The 22,516-nt window shown below is 41.5% G+C and overlaps 1 protein-coding gene across 1 annotated transcript; it reads right to left on the reverse strand.

Moving 5' to 3' along the window:
• Positions 1–13,447: 13,447 nt before the first annotated feature.
• LOC118792431 (cytochrome c oxidase assembly protein COX19) lies at positions 13,448–19,934 on the reverse strand. Its single transcript, XM_036550279.1, has 3 exons — positions 19,814–19,934; positions 19,151–19,262; positions 13,448–13,819 (listed from the first exon to the last, which is right to left on the reverse strand). Exons 1-3 carry the CDS (start codon positions 19,893–19,895, stop codon positions 13,732–13,734), a joined length of 282 nt encoding a protein of 93 aa, XP_036406172.1. The 5' UTR covers positions 19,896–19,934; the 3' UTR covers positions 13,448–13,731.
• Between the last annotated feature and the right edge of the window lie 2,582 nt (positions 19,935–22,516).

Here is a 22,516-nt window from a genome sequence, read left to right on the forward strand (position 1 = left end):
AATGAGACTGTGTCATCATCCCAAGCTGCTAATAACCTGGGTGTGTTGCTGGCTACTAACCTGTCCTTCAAAGACAATATAGCATTAGCATAGCAGGGCTGCAGATTTCTGATCTGTAACATTCAAACAATCCTTATGCTTATTATAACAAATTTAAGGTAAGTCTTGGTCTAGACCCTTGTGTTCTCTAGATTGGATTACTGTGATTCTCTTCTTGCTTGGTCTCCTGCAAGCACAAACAGGCATCTCTACCTGATCCAGAATGCAGCAGCTCAACTGGAAAATACTTTGAGATAGTGGATGACACTATGCACTAGTTCTGGATAGTTAGAATCACTTCAAGGGATCCGGTTAGAATCACAGGAGGCAGAGGCAGTGGTCACAATATTTCTTTTATTGACAGTCCTCTGGGGTCTGTTCCAGTTTGCTTGTGTGTGTGTGGTTCTGCAAATCAAATAAGAAACAAGAAAATTATTAACTTGAAAGGAGGTAAGATACAAACAATATCTTACAAACAATGAATCAACATGTCTTGATAAAAAAATGACAGTGATATTAGCTATATTCACAATATCAACATAAACAATGATACATACGGTAAGGTACGCAACACAATATATCCTAAATATAGCACGCACTGAAGTGATGCGATTATACAGCGCTACATATGCAGTGCGCATGCGCGTATGGGCACCGCAGTAAAGCAATGGTAAACAGTTCGCTGCCTTTGCTTACGTGAGCGCTAGACTACTGCAACTGTCACCCAGTGAGTGTAAATAAAAATACCAAATGCACTACTAACATCCGCCACATGCTAGTCCACAGATTGCCTACAACTGCCTCATCCGTGAGTGTTGTCTGTTGATTGTGACGGAATCCTGGCTGCACTCGCAAATCCCCGACGCTACAGTGGAGCTAGCAGGATGGACCATCCATCGCCACGACCGGAACAAAGCCTCCGGTAAGAGGGGGGGGCCACTCTGTGTTTACGTGCTTGAGGGCTGGTGTTCTAACAGCAAAATAATAGACAGCCACTGCTCACCGGACCTAGAGGCCATGTCTGTCCAGTGCAGACCGTTCTATCTGCCGCGGGAGCTAACGGTAGTCATCGTTACTGCTGTCTATAACCCGCCGGATGCTAACATTAGCACGGCGCTCGGACATCTTCAACACATCGTAAACAAACAACAGAGGACTCATCCCGACGGCGTCCACATAATTGCCGGGGTTTTCAACCAAGCATGCTTAAAGACTGTGCTCCCCAAACTCCACCAGCATGTCAAGTGTTCTACTAGGGGAGAAAATACACTTGATCGTGTCTACACCAACATTAAGCATGCTTACAGAGTGACACCCCTCCCCCACCTAGGACAATCCGACCATCTCTCTCTGCTCCTCATTCTGGCTTACACCCCCCTCAGAAAGCAAACAAAACCGAGCACACAAACCATCAGAACCTGGCCTGAAAATGCTCTCCCTCAGCTACAGGACCGTTTTGCTTGTACAGAATGGAGCATCTTTGAACAGCAGGACCTGGAGACATACACAGAGACTGTGCTTTTCTACATAAAGAGCTGCGTAGAAAATGTCATAGTGGACAAACGCATCCGGGTTTTTCCAAACAGGAAACCCTGGATGACGAGTGAAGTCCAGGCTCTGATCAGAGCTTGTAACTCTGCCTTCAGGACGGGAGACAGCTCACTGTATAGCATTGCCAGAGCCAACCTGAGGAGAGGCATCCAACATGCCAAGGAGGTTTACAGGAGGAAGATGGAGGGCTACCTCATGGACAACAACCCTCAGCAGATGTGGAGGGGCATCCAGGCTATAACCAACTACAAAGGCCAGAGCCCAACGACCACCGGCAGCAGCAGCACGCTGGCAGAGGAGCTGAACAGCTTCTTTGCCCGCTTTGCGACCACCACACAACTGCACACACTGCCTCCCCACAACTCCAGCACCCCCCTCTCTCTCTCCAGGAGCATGAGGTGAGGAGGACACTGAGAGCAGTGAACCCCAGGAAAGCTGCTGGACCTGATGACATCCCGGGACTGTGGTCAAGGCATGCACAGACCAGCTGGCAGGGATCCTCACCAAGCTGTTCAATCTCTCCCTGACGCATGCCACCATCCCTTCATGTCTGAAGGCCGCCACCATCATCCCCATTCCTAAAAGACCTGCCATAGACAGTCTCAGTGACTACAGACCCATAGCCCTCACGTCTGTAGTCATGAAGTGTTTTGAGCGGCTAGTCTCTCAGCACATAACAGACTGCCTCCCTCCCTCCTTCGACCCCCACCGCTTATAGAGCGAACCGATCTACGGAGGACGCCATCGCCATAACACTTCACAGAGCGCTGAGTCATCTGGAGAACCGGAAGAGTTATGTGAGGATGCTGTTTGTGGATTACAGCTCAGCGTTTAGCACAATCACCCCAGACATATTAGTTACCAAACTGTTCAAACTACAGATCCCCCTCCCCACCTGCACCTGGATTAAACATTTTCTCACAAACCGCCCACAATCTGTCAGACTTGGCCCCCACCTCTCCTCCATGCTCACACTCAGCACTGGTTCTCCTCAGGGCTGCATGCTGAGCCCCCTACTGTACGCCCTGTACACTTATGACTGCACTCCGTCCCACCCAACCAACGCCATCATTAAGTTCGCGGACGACACCACCATGGTTAGACTCATCTCCGATGGGGATGAGACGGCATACAGGGCTGAGATAGGGAAACTGTCTGTGTGGTGCTCAGAAAATAACAATAACAATAGCAAGTGGTGATTACGGGGTCCAAGCAGATCAGCCGAAAATCGAATGAGCGATGGCTGCCATTGTTTCTGAGTCATCAACTTGTCCTTGAAGACTTTATCAGGACTGTGGTGGAAAGTTTTCACTAAGTGTATATCCCATATGTAAATTCTAAGCATTGCCAGTATGTGTTAGTTTTTGACTTTAACTACTTTATTTTTACTATGTACAGATAATTTAATATGTTAGCCTTAAATAAACAATATATCCTATTATGCTTTGTATGCATGTGAGTAAAAACTAAAAGGAAGGGTCAGAAGAGTACAGAAAACTGCGGGAGGGGTAAGCAGCTGTGTGATATCTGTATGCCAAGTAAGGCTTGTTATTGGGGCCTGGCTAGACGCTGTCCGAGCGCTGCTCGGAAGATGGACCTTGAGTGTAAGATAAAGAGTTGGACTCTGTAAAGGGGGGGGGGGGGGGCGGCTGAACAGGGATTCTTCATGGGATATAGCCAAGGAAGAACAGGTCAAGAAGGGATAGTTGTTTTTATACATTAGGTATGTGTGGTCTCTGTAATATTGGAGGGCAGCCGAAGCAGGATTGATATTCTTTAAATATTTTTTATATACTAGATATGTGCGGCCTTGGCGATAATAGTGTTCAGCCAAGGCAGGGTAATTATTTTTATAATTAAACAGGTGTGAGCTTGGCAACAATCGGGTACAGGAAAGGCCAAATATGGAATGAGAATGATGCCAGAATGAAGTTCAAAGTTTTATTGTCATATGCACAGTAAAGAAACAAGTTCCCTGTACAATGAAATTCTTCCTTTGCCACTTATGAGTGTCGTTAGGAGTAAAACACAAGAAAACACAACAATTTAAGAAAGAAAATATATAAAAAAGGTCGGAGAGTGTAAGGAAAAAAATAAATAAAGGATATATACATTAAATGTGCAAAAAGGACATCAGTGCAGTGTAGGATGTGCAATGTTGATGCAATGTCAGTTCCATTCCGTTGCACAGTTGGTTGCGGTGTGGGTGTGTATGTGGGAATGTATGCATGGGCTAGGCCGGGGTGGTGTGTATTTGTGCATTTGACCCATTCAAGAGTCTGATGGCTGTTGGATAGAAGCTGTTCCTGAGTCTGGATGTTCTGCATTTCACACTTCTGTACCTCTTGCCAGAAGGTAGAAGTGTGAACAGTTCACACTGGGGGTGGGTGTAGTCCCTGACAATGGAGCAGGCTCTTTTGTGGACTCTTTGATGATAGATGTCCTGCGGAGAGGGTAGCGGTGTCTTAACAATCCTTTCAGCAGTTTTTACCACTTTCTGCAGATGCTTACGGTCCATTTCAGTGGTATTCCCATACCACACCGTGATGTAGCTGGTCAAGATGCTTTCAATGATGCAGCTGTAGAAGTTGCTGAGGATCTGTGGTGACATGCCAAATTTCCTCAGCCTCCTCAGGAAATACAGCCGCTGTTGTGCCTTTTTGACCAGCTGGGTGGTGTTAAGTGTCCAAGTGAGGTCATCACATATGTAGACGCCCAGGAATTTGAAACTGCTCACCCTTTCCACCTCAAGCCTATGGATGATCAATGGCTGATGAGTTTTCTTCTCCTTTCTCATGTCCACGATCATTTCCCTGGTCTTGTCTGTGTTGAGGGTGAGATTGTTCTCCTCACACCATGTCACCAGATTTGCCACCTCATCCCTGTATGATGTCTCGTCACCGCCAGTAATGAGTCCGATGACAGTGGTGTCGTCAGCAAATTTCAGGATGGTGTTGTCCTTGTGAGAGGCGACACAGTCGTGTGTAAACAGTGTGTAGAGCATGGGGCTGCGGACGCATCCTTGTGGGGTGCCGGTGTTCATCACGATGCTACTACATGTTGTATTTCCTATTCTGAGAGCCTGTGGCCTGCCAGTGAGGAAATCTAACATCCATTCACAGAGTGTGGGGCTGAGACCAAGGTGCAGCAGTTTGCTGGTGAGCTTGTAGGGGATGACTGTATTAAAAGCAGAGCTGTAGTCAATGAAGAGCATCCTGACATAGGCATCTTTGTCTTCCAGATGGGAAAGTGCTATGTGAATGGCTGCAGAGATGGTGTCCGAGGTAGATCTGTTAGAGCAGTAGGCGTACTGCAGGGGGTCCAGTGTTCCAGGTATTCTGCTCTGGATGTGGGCCAGAACCATTCTCTCAAAACACTTTGTGATGATTGGAGTGAGTGCAACTGGCCTGTAGTCATTCAGGCAAGACACTGGGCTCCTCTTGGGAACTGGGATGATGGTGGTGGTTTTGAAACACGTGGGGACTGTGGCTTGTGAGAGGGACAGGTTGAAGATGGAGGCCAGAACATCAGCCAGCTCTGTGGCACATGCTTTGAGAGCCCTCCCAGGTATGTTATCTGGGCCTGCTGCCTTGCAGGGGTTTATTCTTCTCAGGACTTTGTGTACATCAGTTGCTGAGACAGTTAGTGGGGGGGGGGGGGGTGGTGCATGGTCTGGGTGTTGGAGCACCTCTTCTGAGTATTGCTGCTGGAGATCTCAAAGCGGGCGTAAAATTGGTTTAGTTGTTCCGGCGGGGGGGGGGGGGGGGGGTTGGTGATCTCTTTGGTGGTGCCTTTGTAGTCTGTGATGTGCTGCAGGCCTTGCCACATCCGTCCAGCATCAGCAGTAGAGTAGAAGCCGTCCATCCTTTCTCTGTACTGCTTTTTAGCCTCCCTGATGTACTTTGCTGCCTTGTACTCCTCCTCGTCACCTGATCTGAATGCGAGGGATCGAGCATGCAGCATGTGGCATACCTGACTGTTAATCCAAGGCTTCTGGTTTGGAAACTTCTTGATTTGTATGGTGGGTACAATGTGGTCAACACAGGTGCTGATGTACCCAGTCACATACTCAGCATACTCATTTATGTCAATAGAAGAATCCTCCAGTGTGGCTGCAGCTGTAAACACATCCCAGTCTGTCTGTGCAAAACAGTCCTATAAGATACTCTCAGTCTCTGGAGACCAGCATTTAACCTGTTTAACCGCTGGGTTCGTTAGTTTGAGTCTTTGTCTGTAAGCCGGATACAAGAACAGGGAGATGTGGTCTGAAAGTCCAAAGTGGGGGCAGGGGGCAGCTTTGTATGCCTCACGAATGTTGCTGTAAACATGATCCAACGTGTTCTGATCTTGTGTGGGAATCTTTACGTGTTGGAAATATTTCGGAAGCACAGTCCGTAGATTGCAGTGGTTGAAGTCTCCGGCGACGATGAAAACAGCGTCAGGGTGAGCTGTTTCCAGCGCGTTGATAGCGTCATGGAGTTTACCGAGTGCTGCTGATGTGTTTGTGGATAGTTTGTACATCTCCACACCACAATGGTGTACAGAAAATGTGTTATGAAACTGGATGAGGGGGTAAGAGCATAAAAGAAAATGTATTTTGGGGGATTTTCGGACTGCTTGGGGGGACTGCTTTGGGATTGCCTGGGGTTATGACTGATGACGGTACTGCTCAGCGCGGACCAGCCCAGTTTACTGTATGTGAGTCATCACCATATGCAATAAACCTAATTACATCAGACTCTTGAGAATGATATTTGTTCTTTATTGGGCACTGGAATTCACGCTCTGTAATTATTGAAAAGGTATGAATAAATTATATAACTTAGAATTGTTATAGTACAAGTGTGGAGGGAGCCTCCAGTCCCATTGGCCTAGACAGGGAGAGGTTCTCTACCACAGGACCCTTAACCAAGATGCAGTATACAAAATTCTAACTTTATTAGGGAATTGGTTTAGGAGATATGGCCATTCCTTTGCTATAGTGCCACCCATTCATGGATTTTCACCAAACTTGATCACCTTAACCCTATTGTCCTGTAGATATCAGTTCTCATGTAAATGTGACAGGTAATGTAAATGTTAAGTAGGTCAATTTTTGCCATTGTGAAATACATGTATTATATGCAAGAATGTTTGCCATTAGAAGAAGCCAAATGATTTTTGCCATCTCAGGTCAGTGAAAGTTGACCTGAGCCTAGGTGTCTGGGTCAATGAATGTTGATCTGGGTGTAGCCGTCTGGAATGTAGCACCACCATTGGGACAGTTGGAGAAATTTTCATAGAGATTGCTGTTTGACACATGCAAAAAAATCTTGCAAAGTTTCATGATGATAGGTCATAGTTAAATCAGTTTAAGCGCTCCTGAAATTTGATTTGACATTTTACATTGACACCCACTCTTATACTCACACCTGTGGGCCTAATAGCATGCCCAATTGACATTACCTGAATGTGTCTGGACTGTGATAGAAAACCAGAATACCCAGAGGAAAGCCTCATGAACACAGGGACAAGGTACAAATTGAATGCAGACGCACCCCAAATTTGAAACCTCCATATTGTTAGGCAGCAGTGTTGCCCCCACTACATATATAGTAATATATATATATATATATATAAGCTTAAACATAAGCAGTGCCATAAAATGCAGCGTGCCTTCTTGGGACATTGCAATGAGAAGTGCCAATGCTGTTGGAGGAGTGCCATTTTCGGGCATTTAAAAAAATCCAAAATCATGGGAAAATGACAGAGAACATACCATATTAGCTGAATTTAATAACATGTCCTTGATTAGAAAAGGACCACCCATTTTTCAGCACCTTTTTTTGGTAAAAGACTTTTTGAAGATCAAATCTTAATTTTTAAAGAAAATAATTTTATTTGACATGAATTTAATGAATAAAAAAAATAAAAATAAAATGTTATCACATTTTCAAATGAATAAGTTATTTAAATAAAACCTAAAATAAACTAGTCTACTGGGATTGCCAATACCACTGAACAATCTCAGATAAATGGCGCTATCTGCTGTTGTTAATGTATGATGACATTAAAAAGTCTAATCATCCCATGTAAGACAACCCCACTTTTCAGTACTTGCAGTAGAAAAAAAAACTGTCTTTCATTCAGGCCAATATGGAAAATCCAAGTGTTTCTTCAACACTATTTAGTATATTAGTATATTGTATCAACACTATTTAGTGTATTAGCTGTGGCAGTAGGGTAAAAGGTGCAGGAGATGTGCCTATTTTAAGTGCTACAGACTGATTGTATCTTAGCAGCCATGCCATTTGGACACTGAGCTATGTGTTCATTTCCCAGTTAGGACCTGATGTGTAATGATGTAATGATCTACAAGAAACAAAACTGTGTGTATTAGCTGTCACTGGGTCTGTTAGTTTCAGAGCCAGCTGACAGAGGAGGCTCTGCTCTTGGGTTTGAAGTGCCTTAAAATGCAGTGAGTTATAATTAGCGGTGAATTATACATTTTAGTGGTCTGTTTTGGTTATTTATTATCAATGGAAACCGGCAGTAGCGGAGCGAGTGTGGGAGCAGAGGATGCGGCTGCCCCGGGCCCATGGTTATATTTACATGTAAGTGTGACTGATAGATGGCTTCGTCTAACAACCCAGCAATTTACTTACTTTAACGTTACTTAACGTTACTTACTTTGCTGAAATGGATCACTGAAACGTTCCATTTTATAATTTACTGACAAACATGAAGTGTCAGTGATGCTGACATTCAGACTTTGTTTTAGGAGCGAAAAATGGAATTGATGACTTTGGAAAGCGCACTGGAACACTGGAAGAAGGAGACTGAGGAACACGTTCTCAAACACTCTTACCAGTGTTACGAAGTTTTCCAGAATAATATTATAAAGGAAATAAAGATGACCATGACAAAGGAGAGAGAGAGGAGATGGAGGAGAGGATGCTCTGCCAGAGACAGTCCATCATGAAGGAGGTAGAGCTGATGATGGACAGGAAGGCAGAGGAGGAATGGAGGGAGAGGAGGAGAAAAGAGGAGAGGAAGGAGAAGGAGACCGGAGAGCAAAAACAGAGAGATGGAGGAGGAGAAGAAGATTTTGGAGAAAGAGCGAGAGGAGAGTTTGAATGCAATGAGAGACATTGCCAAATAATCAGAAGATACAGTGATGGTGAGTGCTCACACCTCAGTTCAGAAATGACAGTAAAATATGTGTAGTAGTGATAATATTTTCCTTTTACTTAATGCAGCATCCTGAGAACCTATTGTGTGATGCAGGAAGTGTGCTTTTTAGAAGAATTAGGATCAAATTGATTAGACTGATAGTTTTTTCAATTGTTGCTGTGTATTACATTACAATATTGGCATTTAGCAGATGCTCTCATTGACAGCGACTCACATAGGTAACTTTTTTTTTACCTGTTATCCATTTATACAGCTGTTGATTGTGAGCTAAGTATTTTCCCCAAGGGTACAACAGCCGTGCCCCAGTGGGGAATTGAACCAACAACCTTGTGGTTACTAGTCCTGTTCCTTAACACTAGGCTACATTGCCACCCAATTACACTTGAAACCCATTTATTAGCACATGCTCCAACAGCCCTATTGCCAGTCAGTTGTTCACACTGAGCAAGGAAGAAAAGTCCACCAATTTATTTTTTGTTTTATAATGCAACGAAGTAATACCTATCTTGTTCCAGCAGTGGTTCTCTAACAATCTCTCCCTTTTTAGGACTGGAAAATGGATGCAGGTGACATGAGCAGAAAGATGGAAAAGTGGAAGGGGAGGGTTCAGGATGAGCTGCTCAGAAATTGCAGTGCATGGTGTGAAGCTGCAGTTTCAACTGCAAAGAACGAGTTTAAGATATGCCTGCTCAGAGGGAGGGGGGAGATGGAGGAGAAGATGTGCAGCCACAGACAGTCTGTCCTGAAAGAGGTAGAGCTGCTGATGGAGAGAGAGAGACAGGAGGCACGGCAGGGAGAGACAGAGAGCAGCCAAGAGGAACAGAGGGAGGAGGAAAGACAAGTAATGGACAGGATAAAAGAAGAGAAGAAAGGACAAGAAATGAAGAGGAAGAAGGAGGAGAAATTTGCATGAGTCTTTGATCCACACACCTGTTATTGGGAGGTCTTTAGGAAGTGGGCAAAAAAGGAGGAGGCAAAGAAAAAGGCCAAGCGAATGACAGAGGAAGAAAAAATGAAGCTGGCCCTGAAACAGGAGGAAAAAGCCAAAAAGAAAGAGGAGGAGAGGAGAAAATGGGCATCGGAACAGAGGGAGAAAACCAGAACGAGAGCGGAGAAATTAGCTTGGATAAATGATGAACCAACCTGTTGTCTGGAGGACTGTTGGAGATGGGTAAAGGAGGGGGGGGTGGCAAAGATACAGAACAAGCAGAGAGAGAAAAGGAAGAATCAGACTATGAAAGAAGAGGGAATGGAGGAAAAACAGGAAAGGGAGAAAGAAGAAAGGAAGAAAAAACAAACTGGAGAAAGAAGAAAGTCAGAATAAACAGGACAGGGAGAAGGAAGGAAAAATGGGAAAGGGGAAAAGAGGAAAAGAAGAAAAACAGCAAATGGAAAATCATGAAAAGAAGAAAAGCAGGAGAGAAAAAAGAAAAAATCAAGAAATGGCAAATTAAGAAAATCAGACTGAACAAGCAATCATGGAAAAACAGGAAACTGAAATGGAAGATAGGAAGAAAAGCAGGAAGGGGAAGAAGAAGAAAAACAAGAAGAAAGAGGAGACAGGAAAGGAACAGAGTAGACAAGAACAAAAAAGGGAAAAGAAAACAAGAAAAAGGAAAAGGAGATTTAAAGAAAAGGAAGAAAACAGGGAAGGGAAAAAGAAGAAAAACAGGAAAGGGAAATAGAAAGGAAACAAATATGTATAATACAGAAACGAAGAAACACAAGAAAGGTAAACAAGATGATAAAACAGGAAATGGCTAATGTAGAAAAAAGTAGAAACAGGGAAGGGAAAGGAAGAAAAGAAACAAAAGAAATAAAGAAGAAGACAAAGAAGAAAATGAAGTAAGAACAAGAAGAAACAGAAAACAGGAAAAAGCAGCAAGAAAAACAAAGTGACAACAAGAAAAACTAAAGAAGATGAATAGGAAAGGGACAAAGAAGACGGGAGAAATAGAAGAAAGAAGAAAAAAGGAAACAAAAAGAAGATAAAAAGCCAGAAGAGAAAAAGAACATGAAAAAGAAGAAACAGGAAATGGAAAAGGAGAAACACGAGAAGGGGAAAAAGAAGCAAAGAAGAAAAATAGGAACGTGAAGTAGAAGAAAGGTAAAAACAGAAAAAGGAAAATGAAGAAAGAAAGACAAATAAGAAATGAGGACAGGAAGAAAACAGAGGGCAGTCACTAGGGAGGTTAACAGCTGTGCCTGTGGCAATGATCTAGAACTCCCAACACCCACCTTCATTTGGTTCTACCAGGAAACTAAATATGTAAGTATTCCTCAAGAACAAAAAGATCAATATCCAGGCATCCTCTGACACTGCCGTTCCAAAATTAAGGATAAACGTGTTCACAGTGGTTAAATGAATGCCTGTGGAATAATTTAACACTGAAGGCGAGATAAACAAGATGCATAAAAAAGGCAGTTCAGAGAATGTTATTATATTTTGTAAATACATTCCAGTGTTTAAAAAGAAGTAATAGGGTGGTAAAAAGGTTTTCTGAGAAACTACAGAAGAAAACACAATCCAAACTTTATTCAATCCTAAATGCGTTATTTCATCCAGGGCATCTTCTCCGCCTATGGGAAGATAAAGGTAACGGACATGCCTGTGGATAGGCTCCACCCACCTGTTTGAGATGGCTTAGGAGGTGGAGGGGGCCCTCATGCACGTGGATGGAGGTGGGTTGAGGTGGGCGGGTCCTCAGGGCAGGGGTGTAATTTGAAGTCACCTGTGTGCTGTGTGGATATAACAGTGCTGTATCATACGTCTGGAGTGAAATGGTTAGTTTCACTGAGGTACTGAATGTTGATCACTATGTACTGTTTTTGGGTGCAGTGAGATGCATTCCTCCCTCCTGCCAGACACACCCCTGCTCTGACTCCACTCTCTCTCCCTCTCTGGAGGTGCCGTTGTCCCTGGCGACAATCCCCTGTGACCCCTGACCCTGAAAGGAATACACAGACGCATGTGCTGTGTTGCACAACATCTTCATTTAACATTCCCTCTCACAGCCCCACTGCAGACCGGAGTCAGTGATCACTGTCCATCAGACTCTTCCCTTCACACTGAAGACACTACTGAAGCGTGTAATCCTCCTGTCTCACGCACATATGGTCTGTGTGTCAGGGAGGCGACTTTCCTTCCTTTGCACTGGGTCCAGTTCAGGGAATTTCCAACTGAACATTTGTGATTGAACAGTTGTGTATCTGATATGATATCAGCCATTCTCGTGTGTATGTGTGTATATAATATATAAACATATATTTTTTGTGATTGAACAATTGTAACCCCTTTGTGTATTTTACATATTTCCACCCATTTTTGTCTATATATAATTTATAAAATAGAAATATATTATATATATATTTGTACATTATAACATTTGTAAACCCCTTCGTATTTGTTTATTTTTGTGTTTGAACATTCGTGGACCCTTTGTGTATTGTACATATGTTCAACCATTTGTATATATATATATATATATATATATATATATATATGTATGTATTGTATATACATATGTAGCATTTCTTTGTTTATATATTTGTGATCTATGTATAAACATTCATATATTTTTGTTTTTGAACATTTGTGAACCACTTGTGTATTATTCATATTTGCAGCCACCGTTGTGTGTGTATGTATGTGTGTATATGTATGTGTGTATTGTTAGGGTTAAGGCACACACTCCTCAAGCACACAGACTTTTTGTTTTGGTTTTATTTAGCCCCTGCTGCTGATGTCAGTCCACAGCTCGAGGCAGGTGTAGCTTCTAGTAAAAAGGTGAATTTCTGACTGCAGGTGGCGGGAGAGAAGAGCCGTAGCGGTTATTTTGAACACAGTGGAGACGTTTGTGCTTAATTCTCAGAGTGTGGAGTGTGGAGTTCTGGAGTGTGGATGGGGACACTAGCTAGCAGCATTAGGGGGTTTACACTATTACATATGTTTGCAAACACTGTTCATTTCAGCTGGAACGCCGGTATACAGGGTTTGCTCGAGATCTACCGTGACCAGAACGCAGGGTCTTTTGTATATGCTGTTTCTTCCACTGCAACTCAGGACGCATTTCAGGGACACTTGTTTGATGTCAGATCCTGGAAATGTGGCAGCATTTTTAAATAAAGTATCCTAAACTGAACCAGCCACCCCTGTATAGCTCTGGTGACTATGGAGCCCAGAGGACAGAGCTGGCCCAAGAGGAGATCCCAGAGCTCACCCCAATTCACCTTTGCGGCCTCAAACTGGGAGGTCTGCCTCAACTCAATTTCCCCTTGTTTTTAAGCCACAGGGAAGCTGGTAATAACAATAGATAAATAAAATGAATGGGGTTATGTTTTCCCCACTTTATAATAATAAATGGTGTGAATGAACTAAGAACAACAATGTCATTTTCAAGTGCAGAGCCAAAACTGCACAACTACATAATCATATGTGTTTAGTAGTAATGGAAATTGCAGATCTGGGAGATTATGTAACCAGGATTGTATTGAAGATGTATGCCAAATCAATTAGAATTTTTTAATTGTTACAATGAACTACTGTAGTTTTGCTGTTGTGAACTTTCCCGTTAAAGGTAGCTTCACCAGAGAGAGGAGGTGTGTTGACTGCTGTCCCTCCTCAGTAAAGGCATTAAAATAAGAACATTTCTGTTTGGCCTTAAAGCCCAGATCTGCAGTGCTGTAAATTCAAACCCAGCCACAAGTCTCAATCTCACTCTAACCTGACACCACTGCAGAGCTGTTAAACCCCGCCATGACATTAGAGACCCAAAAAACAGAAATCAGTTACCAAAATATTTATAAACATTCACACACAGCAAACACACATTCATTGAATTTAAATTTTGTACAGGCTGGCCATAGAATGACCAAAAACATTGTGACATTTCTCTGTCAGCACAGCAAGGCTTTGTCTGAACAGGAATGGTAATGTGAGAATATTATGGGCTGGCAGCAGGTCTCTCCTCAGGGTTTGGTGTCCTTAGATTCCTCACTGGGATCCAGCAGGTCTTTAAATCCCAGCCTCTCCAGAGGTTCTCTGGCCATCAGCTGCCTGCAGTGGGATGAGAGAGTTACATGCTGTGCCAGAGGGTCCCCAAACCCTCAAGGTGGCAGTGAAGGTACGTTCAGTGTGCTCACAGAGGCCACATTTTTTCCCAAAGTGTAAAAACAGTAGCCTGCACACTCTGGCAGTGTTTATACCCTACTAATTTTAGTCCAGGTAGAATTACTTGCGTTTATATGTCCTCTTGTTCTTATTCCAGGTACCTACCTGTCAAGCTTTTTCAGGCTTTGAAAAATATTTTGAAGGTTTCTGATGTTTTCAAAATTACATTTACTTGCTTTCCAGACACTCTTATACAGAGCAGCTTACAGAGGTCACAGTTCCTACAGTTCTGGGTTAAGTACCCTGCCCAAGAGTACAGCAAATGGTGCGTTAAAGGGGAACTGAATCAGCAACCACGGCAAGCAGTGCACCAAGCTGCATTTTAACCGAACGCAAAGCAAAATTTCGCTTTGCTTTCCTCACACGGATTTTTGTGCACGTGCAGAATGGATTGGGCAGCGACACGCTTGCCTGAAAAATGAACAAGCGAATTTCACGCACGTCACAGCAAGCATTTTTGATTACACCAACGCTGCTAGCAAGTTGGAAAAGGCAAAGTGGAAAGGGAGCGTGGCTTCTAGCCCTACTTGAAGGTGATTGGCTTTTGCCAGGTGAAATTTTTGCTCGAGTTGAACATTTTTTAACTCAAGTGAATGCTCATTTCACTCGCTGTTTCGCCGTGATTAACTCCGCCCATTCGCCTCCTGCCATTTTTCATGCATTCGCGTCGCTCGTGAATTTCACTTCGCGTTCCGTTAAAACGCAACATTACCGCTACACCATACTGCTCTTATCTGACGCAAAATCTGCTGCAATGGAAGCGTAGGGTTACAACAGGTAATACAAAAGCGAAGTAAAGTTGGTTTTATTTTGGGAATTCACTACTAGAGCCCGACTGATATAGGATTTTTAAGACCAATACCGAAGATTGATATTTGAGTTAAAAATCTGAAAATGATATATAATATCATATATGTATATATATATATCTGATCGATATCTGACCGATATATCTAATGATATATCGGTTAGTAGTCTTTTCTTTTTTTTTCAGGAACACATAACAAAGATTTTCCTTAACATTTGTTATGTCTAGTTATTTAAGAGTCCTCACCAAGATAACATAACATAATGCAATTTAAAAATAAACTTGTTTTACTGTCATAAATAGTAGTTTGAATAAAAGTACAACAAAATATATTAAAGTTTTGATAAATAAGAGTCAAATGTATAAAAACACAAAAAGTTTTAAAAAAATATACCATCTTAAAACTATGCAGTAAACTAATACAGTGACCTAGAGTAAACTCTGCTGTTGAATTCACCTAATACTACATGACTGTCTGCAACGAGGACTTGCAACTTTGGGATTTCACACTACACGTTTGAAAGAGAAGCTAGACAACTTTGTTTGGCTACCAAGCCACATTAGGTACTTGTTCGGCTCATGTTTATTTACGTGTCCCCTCTGGTTTAATAATTTCCAATGCACCGACTGTAACTACAGACATGCGAGTCGCAGATATATTTACCATTGCTTCATTCAGGCAAAATAAGATAAACGCTATAGTTTAACCGCTCGTTAACATTAGCGGTCTTCCCCTGATATACATGGCATTAGCTAGCTTTGTGGGTAACCTAATGTAGCAGTGGACAGCGTTATAAGCGCATGTAGCGATGTTGCCCATGAATTTTTAGAAGCGACGAGGGACAAATGATAGGACTGTTGTTTGTTAACTCGCTAGAACTGCCACACTGTTTCATAAATAAACCTACAATCCAGTTTGTCAACAGCTTAGCCTACATAACTCAACTACTGTAACGTTAAAGTAATTTTGATGTTTGACTGACGGTACCGGATTTCACATTACTGCAGCAAAACCAGGCATCGCTGACATAAATGTTACCCGTTACACAAGGCTACTTGTGTAATGGGTGTAGCCTGCATTGTGTATTTAACTCGATGTTACGTGGGTCAGCGAGTGAGCCACTTTCGAACCTGGATTCTCACTGCCCATTGCCAACCCCTTACGGCAGTATCGTTGCCAGTTGAGCTAAAGTCAAATTACCCCTAGCCTGTCGGCAACAACGCTGCTTAACCAGGTCTCAGGGAGTGACGTAACCCCTGCAAACGCTCGGCTACCTGCTACCCACTACCCCACAGGCTTTATGCAGGGCTCACACGAGCTCATCACCACGCTTGGGTCAGCTGATTGTTGCGATTTGTGGCGTTCCAAACACGTGTGTTGCCAACAGTGGAGTTGCAGTGTGCCCTCTAGTGGACAAACTACGCAACGACAACACTCATAACATTGTTGAAGGATCCATCTTTGTCTCTCTGTTTCTTTTTTAATGGTCATTTATTGGCCGTTATAAACACCAATACCATCTATCTGCAGCTCATATCCGCTGATAATATTGACACGCTGATTTATCGGTCGGGCTCTATTCACTACATATTCACGTTTGATTTTAAGGGACCATTACCAAACTACTGATTTTTATATTTCTAAATTTTTCATTATATACAAAATTCAATAGGTTCCCGTCAATATGAGATAGAGATCTCAAAGAAAGTGCATTGATAAGGGCAAGAAATGTGGGGCTTACTAAACTCAGTGAAAATTTAAAAAAAGGAATATTTATATTTTTTTAAAGAATTTTTTCCATCTGCACACACACAGATCTGACAGTGCATTTTAAAGAGCACTCAATTTGCTTCTTACTACACCCAATAGATTCCGAAAAATAAAGTATTCATATTTTTAAAGAGTTCTTATCATACACAAAATGTAATACCTTCCCATCCATATGAGATAGAGATCTCAAACAAAGCTTATTTTAAAGAACACTCAATGTGGCTCTTAGAATAGCTGATGGGTTTTGAAAAGATAATTTGTAAAAGGATTTTTATGATAAACAAAATTCAATAGCTTCCCATCTGTGTCAGATAAAGATCTGAAACCAGGTTTTTTTGAAGAATACTTGATGGGGCCCTTACTATATCAAATAGATTTTGAAAAAATATAGATTTTTATTTTTACGGAATTTTTATTACACCAAAAATTCAATATGGCTCTTACTATTCCCAATGGATTTTGACAAACATAACCATTTATATTTTTAGTGAATCTTTACTATGCATAAAATTCAATAGCTTATGCATATTACAAATTCACCAAAAATATAAATTGGGTTGTAGTAAGAGCTATATTGAGTGTTCTTTAAAATACCCCTGGTTTTCTATTTCATATGGATGGTTTTTAAAAATACATATATACATATTTAAAATACATACATAAAAATTATCCATAATATGCCCAATATTATCGCCAGCCCAGTTTAAAAGAGCAGCACTTTTACGATGGTCCCTAAAATTTTGGACCGAAACGGTGGCGTTGTCATACTTAAATGATACTAATCACCGCAGAAATCAGAAAATGATAATTAAAATCGTAAATTCCCTGATGTAGTTAAGACTGTGTCTTCTTCCGAATAGGGACGTTTGAGTGTATAGATTATAGCAACTGTTTCAAAAAGTGTGATGACAATCAAAATGCGAATCTGTGACGAATGTCCAATATAAAACCAGCTTTACTTCCCTTAATACAAAGACATAGAGGCGTCAAAACCATCTTGTCGTTAACCGACAGAGACTACCTGCCTGGCGCGCACGAATATGCGGTGAAATGCTGCAGGCGTGCGTGCCTGACCTGCGCACAGAGCGCCGCAGAGAGGCGTGAGGGAGCGCAGTCAGCCGTCGGGGGAAAGTGCGCAGGTAAAATGCTCACCTTTCCATCCTGCATTCCAGATACTTTGTCTCTCTGTTTCTTTTTTAATGGTCATTTATTGGCCGTTATAAACACCAATACCATCTATCTGCAGCTCATATCCGCTGATAATATTGACACGCTGATTTATCGGTCGGGCTCTATTCACTACATATTCACGTTTGATTTTAAGGGACCATTACCAAACTACTGATTTTTATATTTCTAAATTTTTCATTATATACAAAATTCAATAGGTTCCCGTCAATATGAGATAGAGATCTCAAAGAAAGTGCATTGATAAGGGCAAGAAATGTGGGGCTTACTAAACTCAGTGAAAATTTAAAAAAAGGAATATTTATATTTTTTTAAAGAATTTTTTCCATCTGCACACACACAGATCTGACAGTGCATTTTAAAGAGCACTCAATTTGCTTCTTACTACACCCAATAGATTCCGAAAAATAAAGTATTCATATTTTTAAAGAGTTCTTATCATACACAAAATGTAATACCTTCCCATCCATATGAGATAGAGATCTCAAACAAAGCTTATTTTAAAGAACACTCAATGTGGCTCTTAGAATAGCTGATGGGTTTTGAAAAGATAATTTGTAAAAGGATTTTTATGATAAACAAAATTCAATAGCTTCCCATCTGTGTCAGATAAAGATCTGAAACCAGGTTTTTTTGAAGAATACTTGATGGGGCCCTTACTATATCAAATAGATTTTGAAAAAATATAGATTTTTATTTTTACGGAATTTTTATTACACCAAAAATTCAATATGGCTCTTACTATTCCCAATGGATTTTGACAAACATAACCATTTATATTTTTAGTGAATCTTTACTATGCATAAAATTCAATAGCTTATGCATATTACAAATTCACCAAAAATATAAATTGGGTTGTAGTAAGAGCTATATTGAGTGTTCTTTAAAATACCCCTGGTTTTCTATTTCATATGGATGGTTTTTAAAAATACATATATACATATTTAAAATACATACATAAAAATTATCCATAATATGCCCAATATTATCGCCAGCCCAGTTTAAAAGAGCAGCACTTTTACGATGGTCCCTAAAATTTTGGACCGAAACGGTGGCGTTGTCATACTTAAATGATACTAATCACCGCAGAAATCAGAAAATGATAATTAAAATCGTAAATTCCCTGATGTAGTTAAGACTGTGTCTTCTTCCGAATAGGGACGTTTGAGTGTATAGATTATAGCAACTGTTTCAAAAAGTGTGATGACAATCAAAATGCGAATCTGTGACGAATGTCCAATATAAAACCAGCTTTACTTCCCTTAATACAAAGACATAGAGGCGTCAAAACCATCTTGTCGTTAACCGACAGAGACTACCTGCCTGGCGCGCACGAATATGCGGTGAAATGCTGCAGGCGTGCGTGCCTGACCTGCGCACAGAGCGCCGCAGAGAGGCGTGAGGGAGCGCAGTCAGCCGTCGGGGGAAAGTGCGCAGGTAAAATGCTCACCTTTCCATCCTGCATTCCAGATACTCTTTGGATTGTAGTCGGCACGAGGAGCTGTCATAGCCGCTGTCCTTCAGGCACTTCATGAACTTATCTTTGAAAGACTTACACTCTCCTAGAACGCCAGAGTCTCAAATAACTACACTCGAATAACAAAGGAAACCCGACTGAAAGAATTAGCTAGTGAATACTCATACTCCTGTAGAATACCTCAGTTGCAAATATGTGACTTACGAAGGGTGCATCTAGGCTTCCTTGCATTTAATAGGTAAAATGTTTAACCAGTAGGACTGTTCATTTGGAGTGGGCTCAGAGGTACCTAGCCAGCCAGCCAGCCATCTGTACTGTGTCTGCGTTTAAGGTCACCAAAACTTTCCAACATTGCTGTGACGCACCTACGATGTGGCTAAAATCACTAGCTAACAGCAGCTAGCAAAATCGCAAAAGAAATATAAAGCACAAATACTATTACGAGGTACGTACCACACAGACTGACACCAGGCAATGACCGGTAAGGATAAAAACGAACAGTATTTACGAAGATAAACGAACAGTATTATAGTCCAATAGGTTATGCTACGACTAACACAGGATAGGCAGCTAACTAGCTAACTACGCAGGTCAAAGTGGCTTCCAGCTAGATTGTTCATTTGGCTAATAACTCACCGAAGTGATCTAAAGGAAACGAGCCCTTGTCGGGGGGACGCGCTTTAAATGATTTAGTTCCAAAATTCATTGCAGTCGACATGATTACTTCCCCTTACGGTGTCCCAGGAACCACGTGACCTCTCAGCGCCAGACAGGATAACTAATCTATGACCGATACAATTTCGACAATCGATTGTGTAAAAAAAAAAAAAAAACACCAGTCGACATTTGCGCTTCAAAAGATATAATGCAGCTTTGTCAAAAACACCGTCACCGCCTGGGGAGCCCGCATAGCGAGGCTGTGTATTTTGGCTTTGAAAGAGGGGTTAAAGGAAAGTGAAATTTGAAAGGAGGTTGGATGGATACATTTCTGTTCTCTTGTGTTGCAAGTTGTGATGTAAAAGCGATGAAAGCAAGGATGATATAATTTTAAAATTGCAATTTCCTTTAAATGCAAACGAAAAGTTATAGCCTTAAACGGCAAACACTTACTGTTTATTGCATTTTTGCAACAGCGTTCTCCTACCAATTCGGAGAACACCTTTAAGACTGCTGTAAAACCAAAGCAGAGCTGGTTCATGAAATGTATTGTGAAGGGAATCTGTATTGATATAAAAACGGTCACTGAAAATTTCAATTTAATTTTCTTGTGGGGGTTGCAATAATTAAGAGAGGACGGAAGATTCGAGTGACGGTCAGTCAGGACGACCGCACTGTAAACACATGCGTTTGTTCCTGAAGTCTCCAGAAGGTGGCGCTGTTTTTTTTTTTTGGCATGATTAGAAATCATCATTTCGTGCCTCTAGAAGTGTGTGGTCCCCTACGGAACCGACCCACACCTGCCCACTGTCTCGTAATGTCAACGTCATTTCCCGCCGTAATGAAGTTTTAATACAGGATACGTAATTGTACATATTCTGGGTAAAACAAGAACAAACTTATTTTTATTAACAACCTAGGCTAGACATGAGGAATTTCTTTTCCAAAACGCAACAGATGCCAATTTTCAGCTTTGAACAGTTAATCAGAAATGAATCCTTATAAGAAGCTTTCCCTTTGTTTTCATCAATAACCTCAGAGAAACGTTTTTTTTTTTCTTATTTCTGTCCAAGTCTAAACCAAATAAACCAATAATTTGATTAATAATTTGATTACTTCTGAATGAGTTTTTAATGCTTTTAGATGACTGACTGATCTTGAGTAAAGGTAGAGCATATGCAAAGCAGATGCAAAAGGGAACTATTGCATTTCAGACTCTTCTAAACCTAAATCAGAAACTCCTCATGTTTGACTTTGATGCATTTGAAAACATTAAAAGTTTGTTTAAGAAAATATTTCAAGATACTGAAATACTTGCAGATAGTAGTAATAACATTGGTAACAGTAGTGATAACAGTAACAGTACTTAAAAAATATCAGTAGTAACAGCATTAATAACATTAGTAACAGTAGTACTAGTAATAACATTTTAACTTCAGCCCCATGCCTTTCCCGCAGCCTATACTCTGACCTCCCGTCCCCAGCGATAAAAAGCGGTGCTGCACCGCCCAGTATGACTCCCATCTGTCCACAGACCTCTGCTTCACACACACACACACACACACACACACACATATACACACACAATCTGCCCCACGGGTATCCACATACCCTAAGATAAATATCCTCAGAAATGAGAGTCAGTTGTCTTGTTGACTGTGTCATTCATCCCTGTGATTATAACTATATTACTTATATATATATGTAATATAAACACAGTTAACACACAGACTTTCAGCTAATTCTGGTTCCCCCCTTTAAGCCCTCTTAATGCGAGTGAAAGAAGAGCCACAGCACTGAAGCCTGTTGTGCTCAGAAGCCCCACAGCTCTGATAGATAGATAGATAGATAGATAGATAGATAGATAGATGTTAACAATTTTTCCCAATTTGTTCTTATGAGTGATTTTGGAATGTCCATACCAGCAAACAATACAATAACAAAGAATACTCTCAGTAAAAGACTTATAAAATAGAATGAGAATTTTGTTATCAACGTTAAAAAAGTTTAGTTTTCTAAGAAAGTACATGCGCTGCTGGCCCTTCTTAAAAATAGCATCTGCACGTTGATCCCAGGATAATTTGTGATCTATAATAAGACCAAGATATTTATACTCCGTCACCATCTCAATCTCCTCTCCTCTAATCCTAGATGGGGTGGGTGGTGGAGCATCACGTCTAAAGTCAAAAATGAGTTCTTTAGTCTTGGACGTGTTCAAATTCAGAAGTGAGGCCTCACACCAGTTGACAAAGTCATTTAAAACTGGATCATGCTCGACTTCATCCTGCTCCAATAGGCTGACCAAGGCAGTGTCATCCGCAAACTTAATTAGATGGTGTCCATGGTATCTGCTACGACAACAGTCCGTGTATAGAATATATAGCAAAGGTGACAGCACACTGCCCTGTGGTGTGCCAATAGAGGTAAAACACACCTCTGACATGGTGTTTCCTACCCTTACCTTTTGCGATCTGCCCATTAGGAAATCCAAAAGCCATACAACTAGTTTTGAGTCCAGTTAAACTGCTCTTTCAGTCTGTCAGCCAGAATTAGTGGGTGGATTGTATTAAATGCAGAAGAAAAGTCTGCAAAGAGGACTTGTGCATGTGTTTTACAACCCTCCGGGTGCATATATAAAAAGTTTAAAAGCGTTACAATGGCATCATCTGTCCCTCTTGCAGA

The sequence above is a fragment of the Megalops cyprinoides genome, chromosome 1 (genome assembly GCF_013368585.1).
Source record: "Megalops cyprinoides isolate fMegCyp1 chromosome 1, fMegCyp1.pri, whole genome shotgun sequence".
Classification (NCBI taxonomy): domain Eukaryota; kingdom Metazoa; phylum Chordata; class Actinopteri; order Elopiformes; family Megalopidae; genus Megalops; species Megalops cyprinoides.